Source organism: Trematosphaeria pertusa (genome assembly GCF_010094035.1).
Source record: "Trematosphaeria pertusa strain CBS 122368 unplaced genomic scaffold BU26scaffold_5, whole genome shotgun sequence".
Taxonomy (NCBI): domain Eukaryota; kingdom Fungi; phylum Ascomycota; class Dothideomycetes; order Pleosporales; family Trematosphaeriaceae; genus Trematosphaeria; species Trematosphaeria pertusa.
The window spans coordinates 2,517,059-2,534,930 of NW_022987216.1; the positions used below are offsets into that span (position 1 = coordinate 2,517,059).

Consider the following 17,872-nt stretch of genomic DNA (forward strand, 5'->3'; position numbering starts at 1 on the left):
GGCCGCGCCAGCCCCCTGCATAAACCTGCTCACGTTTCCGAACCCCGAGACGAGACTGCTTTGCTTCACGTGCCTTGAAACCCTACCCGCGGGTACTCAGCACCTGCATGCAGCGCGAGGCTGCGGCTTGGCGGCGCGTGAAACTCAGACGGTCGGAGATGCGACTTCCCGGCCGAGAGAGAGGGGTGGGGATTTGAAATCCGGGAATTCGAGAACGAGAACGAGAACGTGCCAGGAGGGAAGGGAATGTGTGGGCTGTTGGTTGTCCGAAGTGGATGGACGTGACGGAAGACGAGGATGGGTTTAGAAGGTAGAAAGCTGATATTACATAGATAGATATTTGCCATTGAACTTCATCCCAATCCGATCCAATCCAACCCAACAACTGCATGCCCCACAGCACAACACAACACAACACAATCAAGCAATATACACAGAGAGCTTAAGGTACACAAGTTCACGCTTCCGCACTGCCAATTCAGCCGTTCATCATTAGATAACGCACCTCACTCATACACACCTCCTCTTCTCTTCCGTCTGCTCCGCTCGCCCGTCTGCCCGCCCTCAATTCGTCGCGCCCGACTTTTCCGCCCGCAAAATGCAATCAACGCTGATGGGGGTAGTCTGCAAAGTACATCAACTAGTAACGAAAAGGAATGGAAAGGAAAGATAGATGCCAGTAGATCAGGCCGTTACGCGAGCATGTCAGGGTTGCGACCTCGGTCAAGGATCTCGGAGGGAACGGCGCTTCGTCGGCTGAAGCGCACCTCGGTGCCGGGGTGTTGACGGAAGATGGGCGCTGTTTCGACGGTCGTGCGGGTGTCGTGCCGCTCATGCTTTATGTTCTTGCCTGGGAGGCCACCGGAGGGAGGAGTTGGCGGTGTGATTGGGGGTTTCGGTGCCAGTTTCGCGCTGTTAGGCGGCGACATTTCTCTCAGTTCATCCATGTTCTTCGGCAGCTCCGGGACGGTTGGAATGTCGTCGCGGTCATCGTCGCCAGAGTAGACAGTTGATGTCTGCGTGAGGCGGAACTGCTCCTTGAGCTTCTGCTCTTCTAGGCGGTTCGTTTGCTGATTTACCCATGAGTCGATAGTCCGGAATCGAGGAACGGATGAGCGCTGTGTCATGAAGCTGTCGCGGCCTAACTGGTGGCTGTTGGTGTCTCGCTGCGGGTCATGTGGTGTTTGAGGCGCATTCGAGTTCGTCCAGCTGAAGCGGCTGACCATACCTCCTCCAAAACCGGGTCTGCCTGATATGGAGGGGCGGTTGAAGAGGAACTGCTTGAAGGTGGGAGGCGGTGGTAGAGGAGATAGTGCGCGTTCCTGTGGAGGGTCTGGGTATCGTAGTTCGGAGGCGTCGTCTTCGATCGAGCGGGTGTTGCGTGTGGAGGCGCTGCGTCGCACATCTTGAACCGGGAGAACTGGAGAGGAAGGCGTTGCGCTATCATCACGGCGGTGCGAGTTGTTGCGGCGCGGGGGCGGTGGTGACTCAAGAAGGAAGCTCTTCGGTTGCGTGGGAGGGACCTGGCTGGTTGCAGTCGATGGCCGATTGAAACTACGTAACGGTTAGCTTAGCCCGACATCTGATCCGTCTTTCCGAAGATTGAGTGTCACGGAAATTAGGGAGGCACCCCGCAGATGTCTCGTCCATGCAATGCTGACCGAAACAAAACAATGGAGGCACAGCTGCAGAGCTGACGGGTAATCTCTCCCATATTTGGAATCCTCTGCCGATTGCGATGAAATGAGGGACACGTACCTATCGCTGCGTTCCAGGGCCATCAAAGGCCTTTGGGATGAGTTTGAACCAGACCGACCGAGCGATGCAGCTGCCTGTGGAGCAGTAACCGCGTCGTTTCTCATGGATCCGTAACCAGAATCGACGTAGTCCTGCTTTTGGTCCCAATTGCTCTGCAGTTTCTTCGGAGGTGGCGGAGGTGCTCCTCGGCGCGTGACGTGATACTTCCCATGCTTGACTGCTTCCGCTAGAGTGAGGCCACGCTTCCGCATCGTGTAGACAGCCAGAATGATCATGACGACAATGATTGTAGCACCTGCTTCACTCAGCCACTTGCGACCCTGCGCATACCAAGGCGTAACATACCAATTGACCCAGCAGCAATAAGCAAGTGCTCCGTGGTCTGTGATATTCCTCCTTTGTGGTGTGGTGGCGGTGGTCTTGGTGGCGGCGAGATGGAAACAACGACAGTCTCGGTGGGATCATTGTCTGCTAATGCTCCGCCGGTTGCCTGTGCTTGTGGTTGTTGCGTTATCGTGACGAGGATCTATCCACGTTAGCCGCTGTCCTCTTTGCCACTCCTTCATGCCTTACCGGCGACGGTCCCTCTGTCGGGCTCGGATAATCGTCGTCGTCATCGTCATCATCGGCGTCGAATTCGGAGTCTGTAGGCGCAGACTGAGGCTGCCTCCTCAGGTCGGGACGGTCGAGGAGTGCTTTCACAGTTGGCGTCGGGTCGGACGCAGAGTCGAAGTCGGCCACCTCCTCGCCATCCACATTCGTTCTTCGCACAACCACATATTCCACCCGATCGTCCCTTCGCGGCTTCGGCACCGGCATATTGTCCAAAGTAATTGGGGCGTCGGATGGGGTAAGCCCCTCAAGCTTCCTGCCGCTCAATGGCGTCCACAAACAACATCTGAAGATCGCCCGGCGGTCAAGATGCGCAATCGAAAGCACTCTACAGTCCCAAGCCTGCTAGGACTGCTGCCAGAGAGGTAAAAGAAGGGAAGGTAAAGGAAAGAACGAAGGATTAGCAACAGCAGCCCGGCTGCAGAACGAAGGACAGAGAGGAAGCAAGTCAGCAGCGGTGCAGCAGAATGCTGGGCGAACGCTTGGGACTACATGGCAATGCGACAGGAAAGAGACGAGCATATGAGGAAGCGCATGAACGGCGCTAGCAGTGAGTCGATTCTGGTCCCATGTCGGTTTGAGGAGAAGGGCGACGTGTAGAGGCCCCTCGACGCGCGAAGAGGCGAAATTAGCACCGCCTGGAGGGCGCAAATAGCTGGAAAAGGAAGGATTTGTCGGCGCAACACTGATTAATTGGCTTGTTTTGGGTACATTGGCCCTGCGGGTCGTTCGAGCTCGGAGCGTGCTGACCACAAGGCCGAAGCGTCCCCTGGGAGCCCGTCTTGGAGTTGTCTCAGGGCCGGGTGGTGGCGTTTCAGCATCCGCTTCGGGCAAGGCTGGCGAGCTCCAGAGGCAGATCAAACGCCACAGGGGCGCGGCGTGAGACCCGCGAAAGCGTGGGCTTTATTGGGCGAGTTTGAAGGCCACTGTCGTCGTGAACCTGTGTTGGTGTTGTTGGTGTTGTTAGTGTCCCCATTTTGGCTCGAGCCTCGCCCCGCAGCGCAACCGACCCCACCCCTGAATGAGCTGAAAGATTGCGAAATCAGACCCGAGGTCGTACGAGCCTGCGAGCCTTCGAATGACGAATGGACAAGCCACACTTCTGCGAGGAGTTGCTTGCGACGGGTGCTGGTGGCGCTGCGCCTCAGGATGGCGCAGAGCTACGGCAAGGCTCTTGGCGGCTTCGGCAATCTGCTCGGAGCCAAGCCTCGCTCTCGGACAGCTGCCGGCCGGCTTCGGATGCCAAGTGCCCAGCGCCCAGCGCGCTCATGACGGCAGTGATGGGCTGTGGGAGGCACAAGGAGTTTCGCGGGGAGCAGACAGGCTCGGAACATGTTGTTTCCTGAACGACCTGAGGCCCGGAAAGCCAGCATTCCTCCCGGTGAATCGTAGGAGTCGATCAGCCTCGGCGCAGCGTAATTGGCGGCCTCCCGGGCTGCGAGAGCAACAGCGACAAACGCAAGGAAACATGCCGCAGTGCTGAGGAAATGCGTCCACGAGGCTGCCCGCTGGGCGCTTCGCTTAGGCCGAAAAGGCGTTCGCATCCGGGGAATTGCGATTGTACCTCTGGATGATTGGGGCTGAGTTCAGCGCGAAGGTCCGTCGAGAGCTGCTTCGCCTCCTAGCTTCTTTCAGTCAGCAGGTCGGATACGGCTGCCGTGGTGTATAAGAGTGACTCGATAGCGCTGAGTGACCACATACTTATCACCTTCATCGACGCTCCAGATTCTGTTTTCGCCGCCAACGCGACTTCCGCCATCTCCTCACTACCCCTCCATCACCCCTCATCGAGGCACCTTCTACGCCTCGCAAACGTCGCAACCTCAACCCCAACCTCGACACAACACCTCCACCATGTCTGACCCCTACAACCAATACAACCAGCAGTATCCGCCGAATCAGTACGGATCGCCCGCTCCAGGCCAGGGCTATCCGACTCCTCCGCAGCAGGGCTACGATCAAGGCTATCAACAGCAACCCCAATATCCGCCACAGCAGCCTGGTTCAGCGCAAGGCTACTACAGCGAGCAGCAACCGCAGTACCCGGGCTACGGGCCCCCAGCACAAGGCGGCTTCCAGCACGGCCAGAGCCCAGCGCCGTACGACCCATACGGCCAACAGCAGCCAGCGTAAGTCTACGACAGCTCATTGTTTCGAAACATCGGCTGACATACTTGCCCAGACAATACGGACAGCAAGCGTACCCGGGCCAAGCTCCAGCGCAGCAGTTCCCCCAGCAAGGCGCCTATCCGCAAGAACAATACCCGCAGGGCCAGCAACCCCAATATGGCCAACCGGGCCAGCCGAGCTACGGCCCTACCGATCCGAATGCGCAGGCTGAGGGCGATCGAGGGCTAATGGGCGCACTGGGGGGCGGTGCCGCGGGCTACTTCGGCGGCAACAAGATGGGCGGGCATGGCCTGCTTGGTGCGCTCGCCGGAGCAGTCATCGGAAGCAAATTGGAGGACAAGCACAAGAAGCCCAAGCACGGTGGCTACCACTGAGCTTTCTCTACTTCCAGGTATCCGGGCAATCCATTGTCTTGAGTATAACGGCGTTCCGGTTCTTCCGACGGCATGAATTTAGGTCCTTTCGGTCATCATGGCTTTTTGGATAGGGTAGGTAGGCTCCTACGGCTACGACTACGACTAGAACCACGACTAGTATGAATCATAATTATTATTATTCCGTCTTTTGGGCAGCGCGATTCCCCTCCCATAATTAATCACAGACAAGCCACACAGCTGGATTCGCAATTACCTTGCAGCACCGGACTCCGCCCGCACACTGTTCATCTCCCCGTCCCCTGCCCGCTGGAGGAGTGATCAGCACAGCGATACCGAGCCGCCTTCTCCACAGTCCCGCCTCGACTTACCTCGCGACGTTGGACCATGTTGTCTTGGCGGAGTGCATGTAGCTCGGTATCAGGGTCCTTAATTAACAGCTTAAGCCTTCGAAACAGCATCAGGATGAATGATCATCCACGAATCCACACCACAAGGGCTGATAATCGAATGGCAACGGCACGTTTGATCAGGTTACAATCATATTATGTCCGTTCGAGGAGAAACATCGAGAGCAAAGATGATCGCCCTCCTTTAATAGGAAGTTAATTTTTTCCGAGCAATTTGCCCCATTTTCGAGGCACCAGAGAGCTGTTTTGCAGCTAGTTTCCGCGTTATTAGTAGACTAAAAAAGGCATGAAGAGAATTTAATGTGGGATATCAAGGGATCGCGTCCACATCCCACTTTCGCAGACACTGACAACGCTCACTCACCAACACATCTCAACGACAACGAAGAACCAAGGCCCATCAACGCACCCATTCGCCAAGCACGAAACACGTCTTCACATTCGTCACCTCACAATCAAGCAACCATCACGTTCCCACCCGGACAAACACTCGCGCCACTCGATTGCGACGTTGCGCGGAGCTTGAAACGCCGTGCGTTTGAAGTGGCACAGTCGGATGAGGCGCGCGGGTGCCTCAGGCCCCACGAACCTCATTTTCCTGAGGCTTGGAATTTTGCGGCAATTCTTGGGCACGCACCTCGGGAAACCGTTTATCAGAGGAGATGGATTGGGTGAGAGTAAGGGAGTGTGTTTTGCGAGTGCGAGTGGGAAAATGTGAATTTATTGGGCTGAAGGGATGTGATTGGTTGGAATAGTTGGATATTTGGCCGAATCTGGAGGCGGGATGTGGAGGCGGGATGGGTTGACGCGTCCAACATACGTCGTCGTACATCCCTCTCCGTTCCAATTGAGCACCCGCTCGAATATTCTATTGCTCGTGCAGCTCCTCGTGGTTTTTGGAGAGAGTTGTAGTTTGCGACCCAACTGCAGTACAAGTCGTAGCCTTTCCGCGCTTACGCACGCATCCTCCATCCCTCTTCCACGTGTCGATGTTTGAGCCCCAGCATTGACGGCTACTCTATTCGCCTAGAAATCGTAAAGGCTTTGGTTGAGAAGAGTTGAGACTAGCTCGGGCGGCGTTGATACGGAGAAGTCGCAATCGCAACGCACGCCAAGGAGCTCCACGTGTACGCGTCCAGCGAAGTATTCACGGTTCCCCGAGGTGCTTTTCCTTTCGCCGCAGGAGCGACGAGGCCATCCCAGTCGCCGAAGAGTCTTCCGATTCTCAGGAAGAAAGGTGTGGAACCAAAGGGATGGCGATGGGTCAGCACCGGAAGGTTTCCGTTGCATCTGCCAAGGCTGGCTGTACGCGTCCGCATCGTACATTCTTCCACGGAGCCGTCGGTAGTTGAGGAAGCTCCGAGTGTCTGCTGCTCCACTGCTCTAGGAGGTATTGTGTGCTAATTAATCGTTCTGATAACGCGGGGATGGGATGCCTTTCCGTAGGATGCCCTTCCCGAGGAGAGGGTTCTAGAGCATGCGGGATGTGGAGGCCCTTGTTAGCTTGTGATGTGTTGCGTTGAGTTGCGTTGGCACGGGACGGGACGGGATGTACCTGAGGGCGGCACCGGTTGAGGGAGGCGTAGTAACGTGGTGTTGGAGAGGGACTGTTCATGCCGTGACGTTTACGGCACAGAGGTTGGATGTCACGGCGAGGAAAGGGGTGGTGAGTACCCGTGTCTGCGTGCTGCACGAGAAGGCGGGTTTCAGCGTGCTTTCTGTCCTTGGATTGTGCCGCTCCACCGTCTTCATCCCCTCATCTCCCTCCCAACACCTTGGCCTTGGTCTTCTTCGTACCTTGCACTTCGTCAGCATTTCACGGTCGACATCTGACCGTGCAGTCACTCACCATGAAACGCGTCAATAAGATTAAAAACAATCATTCCCATCAGAACCACTGCGAGCACTTGCCCGAAGCCCCATGCCGTCTCTGGCTCTGTGAGAAGGTGCTGGTTGCTAATCTTCAAGTCCACAATATCGTAGAATGACCATGCCCACATGCCGATATAGAAGGCGACTTCAAGTGCGTAGAAGCCATCTCCAAAGGACCATATTGCCGCGAATTGGATAAGTGCCGAGAAGATGAGAGTGGTCAAGGCCAGCACAAGGAAACAGCAGAAGGCTGCCGCCGCTCCTCTTCCCCAATGGCGTATCTCCCCCCTCCGCTGGATCTGCGCGCGGAAATCCACCCACCTGCCGATGCATTTCCTGAACAACCAGTCTTCGGTGTCTTGTAGATTTTCCGAGTATGCCTCAAGCATAATCTTCGTTTTCGATACCAAGATAACCAGTCGTATCAAGGCGTAAATGCAAACGCCGGCAAGCCAGAACCAGTCGCTCTGCCATGTAGACTTGTCGTGAGAAATGTAGCACCTACCGGGCCCCAACGCATCCCACTCGCCGTAGTCTTGCTTCCAAATAGCGAGGCCGGCGAAGACGATGAATTCGGCGGTGCAGCAGAAAACTAGGAGGCGGCGGAACCAGGATCGGAAACGTTCATCGCCGCGGAGAAGCATGTCGGTGCGTGATGCTAGTGCTTTGATATTGCCAGCGACGGTTCTCTTTTCGTCGGTTTCAAGTCCTTGGGTAGTAGTGCTCTTTTGTTGGGACTGGGCTTGAGTTGAGCTCCAGTGTTCGTCCTGTCGCGAGGCCCAGAATGAGTTCAGTGTCAGCCACCAATAGTTCAGCACAAAGCTTTGGTGATAGAACGACAAGTTGGCTCCCTGCGCAAAAGCGGCCGTGACGATTGCCGTTGCCGTAAAGAGCTGCAGATCGCACAAGTTTCCAAGGAGAGTTTCTGCTAGAGCTAGATGTCGTGGTTGCTCTTGGTCCACATTGGACTCGCCCGCACTTTCCTGGATATTGGATGATTCGCGATCTGCACGCTCATTTTGTGATTGATGGTTGACGTTAGCTTCTAGCTCTTGGATGCAGTCTCTACGGGCGATCGAGTCCATTGATAGGGTGTTTGCGTCATCTTCACAAGGCCATAGCAGCGATCTAAATCTCGCCTTCTGGGCGACAGTTATATCGTAATATGCCGGTATCAGTGCCACAACGATAGTGCACAGCGCCATTCCAGCAATAGACGTCATGACCTAGAGCAAGGATTAGCTCGTCGTTTCCTCAGCACAGGGTACCAATAGGATGCTTACTCACCCCTACTCCTGCGATATCCGAGTCTGCCGCAATTGTCGCATTGCAGATGCAGAAATCCAAATCGGTGACATTGAAATATAATCTGGTGGCGTTGAAGCGGCACCAATAAGGAAAGTTCTCGTTCGCGAATGTGAGATTGTTCGTCACTTCCCACATTTTGGAAGGGAATAAATTTGGTGCCTTAAGTTTGCGGCAAAAGCCGTATGAGGCGGCTTTGGGTTTATACCTTGGGTGTCGTGACGATCATAGCGAATGTTGGTGGCTGTGCAGATAAGGCAACCGCAGCCTGATTTCAAGGAGGGGCTGATCATTCTCGTGTGCACACCGCCTCGAGCCAAAGCACAAGGCAGTGGGTGTATTTGACCGGAAGTGGAGTGCTCGGAGCTCAGGTGGCAAGTCCGAATGCTGGTTCATGATCGGCCAAAGCGACTTCATTATTTCATCCACATAAAGGATGCGTAGTGATTCAGGCGATCTACCACAAAGCAATTCCTGGGGCGAAGCGCCCTGCCCAGGTGATCCTGATCGTGAATAGGACATTGTACGAAGAGAAGGAACTAGGTAGCGCAGGGGTAACGAGTGCGCGCGAAAAGTCTCCTCAAGGTCGTCAAACGAACGACATGCTGTTGACTATTTGGGCCCTATTGAAAATAAGAGATGGGTTGAGTTTCGACTGCAATCCGAAAGCCGGTAGTAAGCCAGTGATATATCAGGTAGCCATTCGTGGTGGGGTTAATGTTTCTGTCCTAGCGTCTCGCACAGGCCTCTGCCCCAACCTGAGGTCGAATCGTGCTCGGAGAGCATCAATCTATTGTTTTGTACACCCGCTACTCCTAACTCTCGCGATTGTATCTGATTATATAATCTTGGCGATGCTGGCAATGGCTTCGCGAAGAAAAGCAACCAATTCAGCCTTGGTGGCGATGTGGGCTGACTGGGCTGCAGGCAACAAACCCCACTTGGCTGCACATCTTCCACATTTATCAGTCCTTCCTTGACCATCTGAAGCCGAACTCAGACCTTACCGGATCCCACCTTTCCACTGTTCGCCTGAGATGAGACCAGTCATCTTTCGATCTCTTTCCACTCTTGGCGCGATGGCCTCTACCTGATCCAACAATGGCACAGCTTTGCTCATCATCAGCGCACCCACAACCCACTTCCACATCGGAAATAGGTTCCCAAGAGCATCAAGACGGATCCCGACTATGTCGAATTTGCCGCAAAATCGATTTCAACCGATACCTGGGAGAAGAAATCGGGGATTCCATTCATCTCGGTTCTTGGGACAGCATCCGTCAAAGCCGAGACTGCCCCTTCTGCAGACTAGTCGTCCACTCGCTGGAATCTGATCCCCGCTTGACTCCCTCGACAGAGGTTCTACTCCAGAACGAGCTGAGCTGGAAGCTTGGGATCGAATTGTCGCCCTACGACCGCAGCAGATCCGAATCGTACTCCAACAAATATGACCTGAGATCCAAAGCAAAGTATTGCTCTCAAGACGCCTATCGGTTCACCCTCTTTTGCGAAGAAGAAGAATTCTTGTCACGTAGCCGATCGCGCAGCCGATCTGTGGCCCACGACATCCTCACGCCGCAGACAGTTCCCAACCGAAGATCTGGAGCTCGAGTACCTTCTAGCACGATATTTACACACTCTGCGGCAGGAGATGCGTATACTCCCCAGGACGGTCCTCGCAAACCGATGGGTATCATTCAATATCTGGCCCACAAAGAAAAGCACGCAGAGAACCGCCAGTTCTTCGGTCGGAAAATTTCACCCGACGAGGTAGACATAGGCCTTTTGAGGTCATGGATGGATCGGTGTTCGACGTATCACAATGGCGAATGCGACAGAGATGTGCGGACGGTCGACAGTCTCCCATTGAACCTGCGCCTAATTGATGTTAGGCGTAGATGCGTTATCAAGGTCGCAGAGGGCGAGGTTCCGGAATACGTGGCGTTAAGCTATATGTGGGGAAGCCAGAAGATGAAGGAAGAGACGGGTATGGATCCAGCTATGCTACTACAAAAGGACATCAGGTGTGGCCCGAGGGGAGAAATGACTCCACTGCAAACTAAATTGCCGAAAACAATCGAAGACGCAATGACGCTTACTCGGTTGCTTGGATATCGCTACCTTTGGAATGACGCGCTATGTATCGTTCAAGACGCTACCCTTGAACAAAAGGTCCCCGACCTTACCAACATGAAGCTCATCTATAGCTGCGCGAGCCTCACCATCGCGGCCGCCGCAGGTACGCATGCAGACTACGGTATTCCCGGCATTGGCGTGCCCCGGAGAATCCACCAGAACTCGGAAGTAGTGAGAGACCTTCGATTGGCGACCATGTTTCCTTCGTACACAGCTCTCGAGAATTCGTCGGAACTGCTTTGGAATACGCGTGGCTGGACATTTCAAGAAAAGCTGTTGTCAAGAAGGATTATTCTCTTCACGGATTATCAGGTCTATTTCAAGTGCTCCGAGTCAATATGGACGGAGGAGGTTGTACTAGAGAATGGCTGCCTCTCCACGAGCGTCGAAGCTCGAAGGGCAAAATATCGGTGGCAGCCCAATCGCAGACGTCATGTTCCCGACGCACGTGCTATGGAGATGAAAATCTATAACGGTCGGCTCAAGATCGAGGACGACTGGAATTACCTGGGAGGTTTCTTGGACTACGCGGCGGCCGTTCAAGAATACTCCAAAAGAAAGCTGACCGATCCCAAGGACACTCTTTTCGCGATCAGTGGCATCTTGGAAACTATGGAAGAAGTGACTGGGGGATTCATCTTGGGTTTGCCCCGGAAACATTTCCTTGAATCTCTTCTATGGTATCCGGACATCGGCTGCGTGCAGACCTACAACCACACACTCAAGTTACCCTCTTGGACCTGGGCCAGCTCCGACTTTTCCCGAGGCGGGGTCTCTTTTGACCTAATGGATGTGCGTCAACTCCGAAGTCTCCTCACCATCTCAATGCGAGCCTTCCGTGATGATTCGAAGAATGGGTCCCCAGCCAGTCAATACTCGAATCCGCCGAAATGGGTGACCAGGTTAAGCACATTTGATTGGAAGGCACTGTCTTTATGGGGTACGTATGGTAATTTGGTAGCATGTCTGTCTTGGCCGTTGCTCCAGAAAGACCACACGATTAGGCGGATGTTCTACTCGGACGGCTCGAGCATGGCGCGAATTCATTTCGACCTCCCAATTAGTGCTCTAAACCTCCCGGGTCCCCACCAGAGTCGCTTCATACCGGAACTGATACAGCTAGCGGAGAGATATGCCAAGTCCGGTAATGAGAGTTGGAGGCCCTCCGTTGAGCGTATCCCTGGAGACAGCCACACCTTAGCATTCGAAACCGTGGTTGTCAGATTCTACATTGGGAAGAGTATCTCACCAAGGACACACCAGAGTGATGATGTAGGCATCTTTGAGCTGACGAACTCGCGCGGCGAAAATGTGGGTGAGATCACGACAACGTACCGAAGGGCCAATAGACGACAAGAAGGTGACGACTTTCTTACCATATCTTGGGGTTTGTCGCTCCAAAAGGCAGAGGTCCATCCCCGCTGGCTTCCGCGATGGAAGTTAGACGGAGGTGAAACTAGAAATGAGGAGGAGACTAGATTGGAGATGAACTCTACCCTTAAGGATGATAGAGAGGATGCTGCGCGTAGCGTTTTCCTCTCTGACAAGGGCTTTCTCCACATCCCCAAGGTCGGGCAGTTTCTAAAGGCGGTAGATCGTTTCGTTCCGGGAAGGTGGCTTTCGACACTGGATACTGGAGAGGAGCATGATTCCGCGGCTGCGTTGTTTCAGGAACTGTATTCTGCAAAAAAGGGTGAGCCAGTGCCTCGGACTCTTTGGCCCGTGGTGAACCTGATACTCGTCGATTGGGATGGAAAAACGGCACGTCGAGCAGGCGTAGGCAAAGTCATTATGAAAGCTTGGATGGAACAATGGGATCGTCCTCAGGACGTCTTATTCGCTTGATAGCTAATGGAAGGGTATTTGGTAAGAGGAGAATGGGGACTGAGCGGAAGAGCAGCGAGACGTTGCCAATCTTGCACTCCCATGGAGAAGATAAGGACCAGCTCAGTTGTGAGACAATGAAGTGAAGGTGTAGAGACCGCACGAGGGCCACACATCACCTAGTCCCAATCGGTCCAAATATCCTCTAGAGGGTGGACGATCTCTCAGCGCAGTCTCCTAAACCGAGACGAAACTAAAGACCACTCTCTTCGCGATGCATGCATCCGTGGGGCAGACTTGGACGAACTTATACCAGCTCCATCCTCTCCGTGCTCCCGCACGGAAATCTACAGTCTAGAATCCGCTTCTGCTTCTTGTCAGCACTTCACTTCACTTCCCGGAGCCGGCTACACTTACTCTCGATGCTATCCTCGCCTCTCTCGCCCGCGCACTACATCCCCAATTCGTAGCAGGGCCCACAACGTCGTACCACTCCCCAACTACACAGCCCGCGTTCCCCTCTTTCGCTTCGCTGACACCATTATCTTCCGTCCACATGGCAGCGCCATACACGAACTCCATTGTATCGTTCAACCCGTTGAGAGAAATCACCAGCGTGCTTCCACCATTCTCCATACCCAGACTCGCTACATCCCACGGTTCGTTCCGGTTGAGGCGTTGGTAGCTGTTGAAGGCATTCATGGGCCGCTGGGCGCGGACATCGACGAGGATTTGCTGGTCCGAGGAGCGAATCTCGTTGATTTGGAGGAAGGTCGTTGGTGAGGTAGAGGAGGGCTCGCATTCTTGGACTTCGTAGGCTTTGAAAGTACATGTGATGCTTGCTTGTCGTGGGACGGCTCCGGCGCTGCAGAGACCGGCTGCAGCGAACACGGTAATTGCGAAAAAAGAAATCATGATGTTTTTTCCGAAAGCGAAAAAAAGGTGATGTAAGTAAAAAAGGAAGGTCTCGAAGAGAGAAGAAATAGAGAGAGCGCGAGTGGCGAACTGCGTCAACAGTCACGGTACACCTGCGCCTCTTTTAACATTCCCCTCCCGTAGTCCCCAACTAAGCCAAGGTACTGTGCCCTCTTAGGCGCCACATCCCATGCCTACCTCGCCGCGATCCGTTCTATTCCTGCTCCCGTGTAATTTTCCTCCCGCGCCGTTGTGTTTCAGGATGGGTCGATGCGGTGTTGGTTGCGGCGCGGATAGAGGTGGGCGCGTAGGTCGCTTGCGGCACAGCAGGCGCGTAGTGGCGTTGGCGGCTCGATCGATGGCGGTCTCCAGGAATCGAACTTAAGTTCGGCGCTGCGCCTTCTGCGGGATTATGCACACGATAATCGGCAGTGTTCGTGCAAAGTGTGGACTGACGGTGGTAGTTGAAGAGCATGAGGCCCGGATCTCACGGTGCAGCGGACATAACGACGCACGTACCAGCCATCCTGGAGGCCTCCGCAGGCAGATGCGGTGGTACATACAGTTAGCTGTACGAGCTTCTTTGTATCTGTGCGACTAGCCCTTAAACCCGGGCAAAATTTTACTGCAAAACTTTCCCACCACTTCTACGGCGTACTCGGCAGAGTACTCCGCCCGTTCCCAACGAGAGCAAAGATTCCCCACCAACCCAGATTCAGGCCGTCGCATATCGTGCCACAGGCAAGTTTCTCGAAAAATATGGAGAAAGAAAGAAAGGCGCGACATTGGTTCTGCGTAATGCGATAGACTAGTTCATGATTCGATGCTATGATGATATGCAATTGAAGTACATGCAGACGCCAGGGCAAGTCGCATTAGTTACCCACCCCTTCTTCCCCTCCACGAAAGCCTACCTGCCATTTAACCCGACCAGACCTTGGGGCCAGGGGGAGTGTACGTAGTTGGGGCATTAGAAGCATACGTATCCACGGTGATTCCCGGGTCGCTCTGGGGCGCATATCCGGGGATGGTAGCAAGATAGTCGCCGCTCGGCGAGGCAGATCCGCTGCCAGTGACCTCGAGCTGCGCGCACTCAGCGTAGAATTGAGGAGTGTTGGCCTGGTGGAGCGCGATGATCTCGTGGCGGATGAGGTAGTTGCCTGCCTTGAGGCTCTTCGGGATGGTGGATTCGAAGTACAGTTTCGTGAGGATTTGGTTGGCGCCCCAGCTGGTACCGGAGAGGGGAGGGGCCGTCATGCCCATTTGGTCGATCTATGAAACTTGTTAGTATCAGGGGCGCGGGTGTTGGATTGGGGTGGGATGGGATGGGACGGAGGAGGCGTACCTTGAACCACTTCTTGCCCGAGCCATTGCACGACTTGAAGTCAGACCCGCACGGGTACATCCACACCATGACGGGGCCTTGTGCGTGTGTCCATTGCTTCCAGTTCGCGCGCACTTTGCCGCCGGCAGCGACCTTAGCGGTGAGGTCGGCAGAGGTACCGCCGTTGCACATGACCTTCTTGTCTGTCACGGTCATGGTGGGGTTGTAGTCGGGCCATTGCCACTGGATGGTCTTCGGGCTTGTGGCTGGAGCGAAGCCTTCGTAGCTGTGGAAAGTTGTTAGCCGGTTGTGGGTAGACAATGAGGGAGGAGAGAACGTACCCGGGGTAGGTCGTGCCATCGATCACGTAGCTCGTGACAGCGCCGTGGGCGGCAGCTTGAGCGGCAAGAAGACCGATAGCAGTAACAGCAGTTGAAAAGAGCATCTTGACTTCGTCCTTTGAACCTGACTAGAAACTCGACACAGAAAAAGCCAAGCAGAGAACGACTACCTACCTTATATACTCAGCTCGCACCCACTTCCAACGTTTAATCCTACTCCACAATATCTCGCTGCCACCTTACACCACGTTCTCGCCCACCACTCGCATGTCTGCCCGAGACAAAGCCTCGTCTACGCTTCCCCAGATAGAGGCGATAGTAGTCGGAGATTAAAAAGCTGTATAAACACATTGGGTGCGCGGGCCGACGCGCCCTGATTGGATTGCATTAAATCTAAACGCTGGCACAGGCTCGGAAAACCAAGCCACTATGTCGGTTCTTGACATGCCGAACCGTTTGGGAAAGGATGGTCAAGCTTTGCGGTACCCCGGATGTTTAATCTGGGGATAGCATAGGTCATGCGGGATGACCGAATAAAAGCGTCGATTTCGGATAGAGGGTGGTGGAAGGAAATTTGTTAAGCAGACGATTCTGGATGCTCGAGAAAACTTGCTCGGATGCGACATAGACGTGCTTTTGGACGGATAGTCGGATCTGTAGTGGGTCTGACACAGGATGGTGTTGTTGGTGGGGGTTTGCGAGACGAAGGGTGGGCATCAATCGGCAGCGGTGCGATACTTGTTTTGAAACGAAGGGCACATTGCATGTTGATTCCATCGCATCCCAGGCTGCAATAAGATGAAACGTCGTGGATTCGCTCGGTCCTCGTCGTCTCTCGTCGTTGATGAGAGGATCAAGAGATGAGGCTCAGGATCGATCGACTTCTCTTCGGATTTAGAGGAGAGCGCTAGGCCGGAGAGGGCTTAGCCTGCCAGCCTGCCCAAAATCCCCCAGCCTCCGCTTGAGCCATCCCATCCCTCTTCTCACAGGACGATCGAAATCACCACCCTCGACTTTCAGCCGTCTACCTACTTCGGCGCGTGCTCTTGGAGCGACAGCGGTTTGACGCTTCATGCTGCTTCGCAACTTCAAATTGGTGGTTATCTCTTCCCGATATTCATTTTCTGGCTCGCGGTCGATAGCCAACCAATCTGCTGCTGAAAGAGCATTTGCGATAGCGCCGACGGCTCCTTCTCTTCCGAATACTTCTCTACAGACATCACTCCAATATATATCATCAGGACTATCTGTCTCGATTCACTCGTCTATGGTATTCGGCGCTTAGGCTACACAAGGTCCAGCACAGGAGATGACAAGGCTGCTGATGCTATCGACTGCTCTATCGGGCAACTTTCTCGGGTACCTGCTGCTCACGTTATACAGTCATACAGTCAAGCCCGGACAAGCTCAAAGCGTTTCAGGAACCGCAGTCCCAAGTCTAGTATACGGATCCAATCATAGATGTTTCAGATGTTTGGCGCTGGGAACACGAGGCTGCAGGCTCAGCCTCGAACACGATGTCTAAGCGCCCTAGCGGCCAACTTTAACAACGGCTCTTCTCGTTCCGTTTGCGCCACTAATAGGATGGAACTCCCAACGCGAATAGAAGCTTACGTCGCTCTAATTCGGCCCGTTGTTTCCTAAACTCGTGGCTGATATTTCCACGTCTACGAGTGCTCGTGCCCGGATTAGCGATCTCCCGTGAGGCGCAAGCTAGCAACAACTCGACCACACCGAAATACCTTTTGCTGATGGAATGCGTGGCATTTGGCTCGGATCCTCCTGAATTCCGAGGCTCGTGCTGAGATTTGTAGGTACAAATAGTGTCATCCTCTCGGCCATCAGCAACCCAGACAACCAGGCCATCACCACTCCATAACACCGTTTCTTATCTTCCCTTTTATCTTTTCCTTTCCCAGTTTCCTACGTCACATTCATTCAGCAATGGTTTCCTCATCCTTCATTGCGGCTGCTCTGAGCGCCCTTCCATTGGCATTCGCGTACTATCCGGCCGGCAATGCCACCGCTACTTACGCTTCCGCTCCAAGCGGTACCGGCACATCCAGCCCTTCACAATATACCGTAGCTGTGGGACAGAACGGTCTCACCTTCACCCCCGATACTGTCCTTGCGCAGGTCGGCTCGAAGATCACCTTCCAGTTCTTTCCCAAGAATCACTCCGTCGTCCAGTCCGACTTCAAGAACCCCTGCAACCCCTCTGACGATGCTATCTTCTCCGGCTTTGTTCCCACCCCGTCTGGGCTTGCCGTAAGTTCTATTTCTTCTCCAACCAAAAACCGTGTCCGCTGACAGATGTACAGAACCAAACCTTCACGGTCACAGTTGCGGACGAGAAGCCCATCTGGCTATACTGCGCTCAGAACAACCCGAAGCCTCACTGCGCCGCTGGCATGGTCGCAGTCATCAATCCTCCCGCATACGGACCGAACACTCTGGACGCCTTCAAAGAGCTAGCTGCCAAGACCAACGGCTCGACTGTGCCAGCCGGCGGTCCTAGTGGCGGAGAGCTCTCATCTCCCTCTCCGAGTTCCCCCTCAAGCGCTCCCTCAAGTGCTCCCCTAAGCACACTCTCAAGTGTACCAAGTGGATCCAGCGTACCCTCCTCGAGCGGCACTTCGACCTCTGTGCCTCCTGAGTCCACTGGTGCTGCTTCCTCGCTAGCTGTTAGTGGTATGGTTGGAATGGTGGCGATGTTTGCTGGTTTGATGTTGTAGATACCCCTTTGGAATTGGATTAGAGCGACGTGTATAATACGGACAGATCCTAGACTGGCATTGGAAGCTCTGGAGCTTAATGTATTAGCATTAATAGATTCAATCCTTCATTGGAATGTAAACTACCATTCGTGCT

The 17,872-nt window shown here is 54.2% G+C and overlaps 6 protein-coding genes across 6 annotated transcripts; 2 read left to right on the forward strand and 4 right to left on the reverse strand.

Moving 5' to 3' along the window:
• Positions 1 to 499: 499 nt before the first annotated feature.
• On the reverse strand, positions 500 to 3,012 carry BU26DRAFT_284210 (uncharacterized protein). The gene is made up of 4 exons (XM_033821543.1): positions 2,332 to 3,012; positions 2,104 to 2,284; positions 1,759 to 2,053; positions 500 to 1,554 (listed from the first exon to the last, which is right to left on the reverse strand). Exons 1-4 carry the CDS (start codon positions 2,575 to 2,577, stop codon positions 693 to 695), a joined length of 1,584 nt encoding a protein of 527 aa, XP_033686498.1. The 5' UTR covers positions 2,578 to 3,012; the 3' UTR covers positions 500 to 692.
• Positions 3,013 to 7,040: 4,028 nt separating this feature from the next.
• BU26DRAFT_563433 (uncharacterized protein) lies at positions 7,041 to 8,599 on the reverse strand (the record flags this gene model as incomplete). Its single annotated transcript, XM_033833168.1, has 3 exons — positions 7,041 to 7,081; positions 7,134 to 8,382; positions 8,444 to 8,599. The coding sequence occupies 3 exons, from the start codon at positions 8,597 to 8,599 to the stop codon at positions 7,041 to 7,043; spliced, it is 1,446 nt and encodes a 481-aa protein (XP_033686499.1).
• A 963-nt stretch (positions 8,600 to 9,562) lies between these two features.
• Positions 9,563 to 12,041, forward strand: BU26DRAFT_549955 (HET-domain-containing protein; the record flags this gene model as incomplete). The annotated part of the gene is made up of 2 exons (XM_033832023.1): positions 9,563 to 11,912; positions 11,947 to 12,041. 2 exons carry the CDS (start codon positions 9,563 to 9,565, stop codon positions 12,039 to 12,041), a joined length of 2,445 nt encoding a protein of 814 aa, XP_033686500.1.
• Positions 12,042 to 12,585: 544 nt separating this feature from the next.
• On the reverse strand, positions 12,586 to 13,443 carry BU26DRAFT_284203 (uncharacterized protein). Its single transcript, XM_033821542.1, has 2 exons — positions 12,839 to 13,443; positions 12,586 to 12,788 (listed from the first exon to the last, which is right to left on the reverse strand). The coding sequence occupies exons 1-2, from the start codon at positions 13,334 to 13,336 to the stop codon at positions 12,729 to 12,731; spliced, it is 558 nt and encodes a 185-aa protein (XP_033686501.1). The 5' UTR covers positions 13,337 to 13,443; the 3' UTR covers positions 12,586 to 12,728.
• An 814-nt stretch (positions 13,444 to 14,257) lies between these two features.
• BU26DRAFT_424248 (lytic polysaccharide monooxygenase) lies at positions 14,258 to 15,105 on the reverse strand (the record flags this gene model as incomplete). The annotated part of the gene is made up of 3 exons (XM_033823559.1): positions 14,258 to 14,608; positions 14,682 to 14,946; positions 15,002 to 15,105. The coding sequence occupies 3 exons, from the start codon at positions 15,103 to 15,105 to the stop codon at positions 14,258 to 14,260; spliced, it is 720 nt and encodes a 239-aa protein (XP_033686502.1).
• A 1,840-nt stretch (positions 15,106 to 16,945) lies between these two features.
• Positions 16,946 to 17,736, forward strand: BU26DRAFT_503998 (Cupredoxin; the record flags this gene model as incomplete). The annotated part of the gene is made up of 2 exons (XM_033826734.1): positions 16,946 to 17,269; positions 17,323 to 17,736. The coding sequence occupies 2 exons, from the start codon at positions 16,946 to 16,948 to the stop codon at positions 17,734 to 17,736; spliced, it is 738 nt and encodes a 245-aa protein (XP_033686503.1).
• Positions 17,737 to 17,872: the final 136 nt, after the last annotated feature.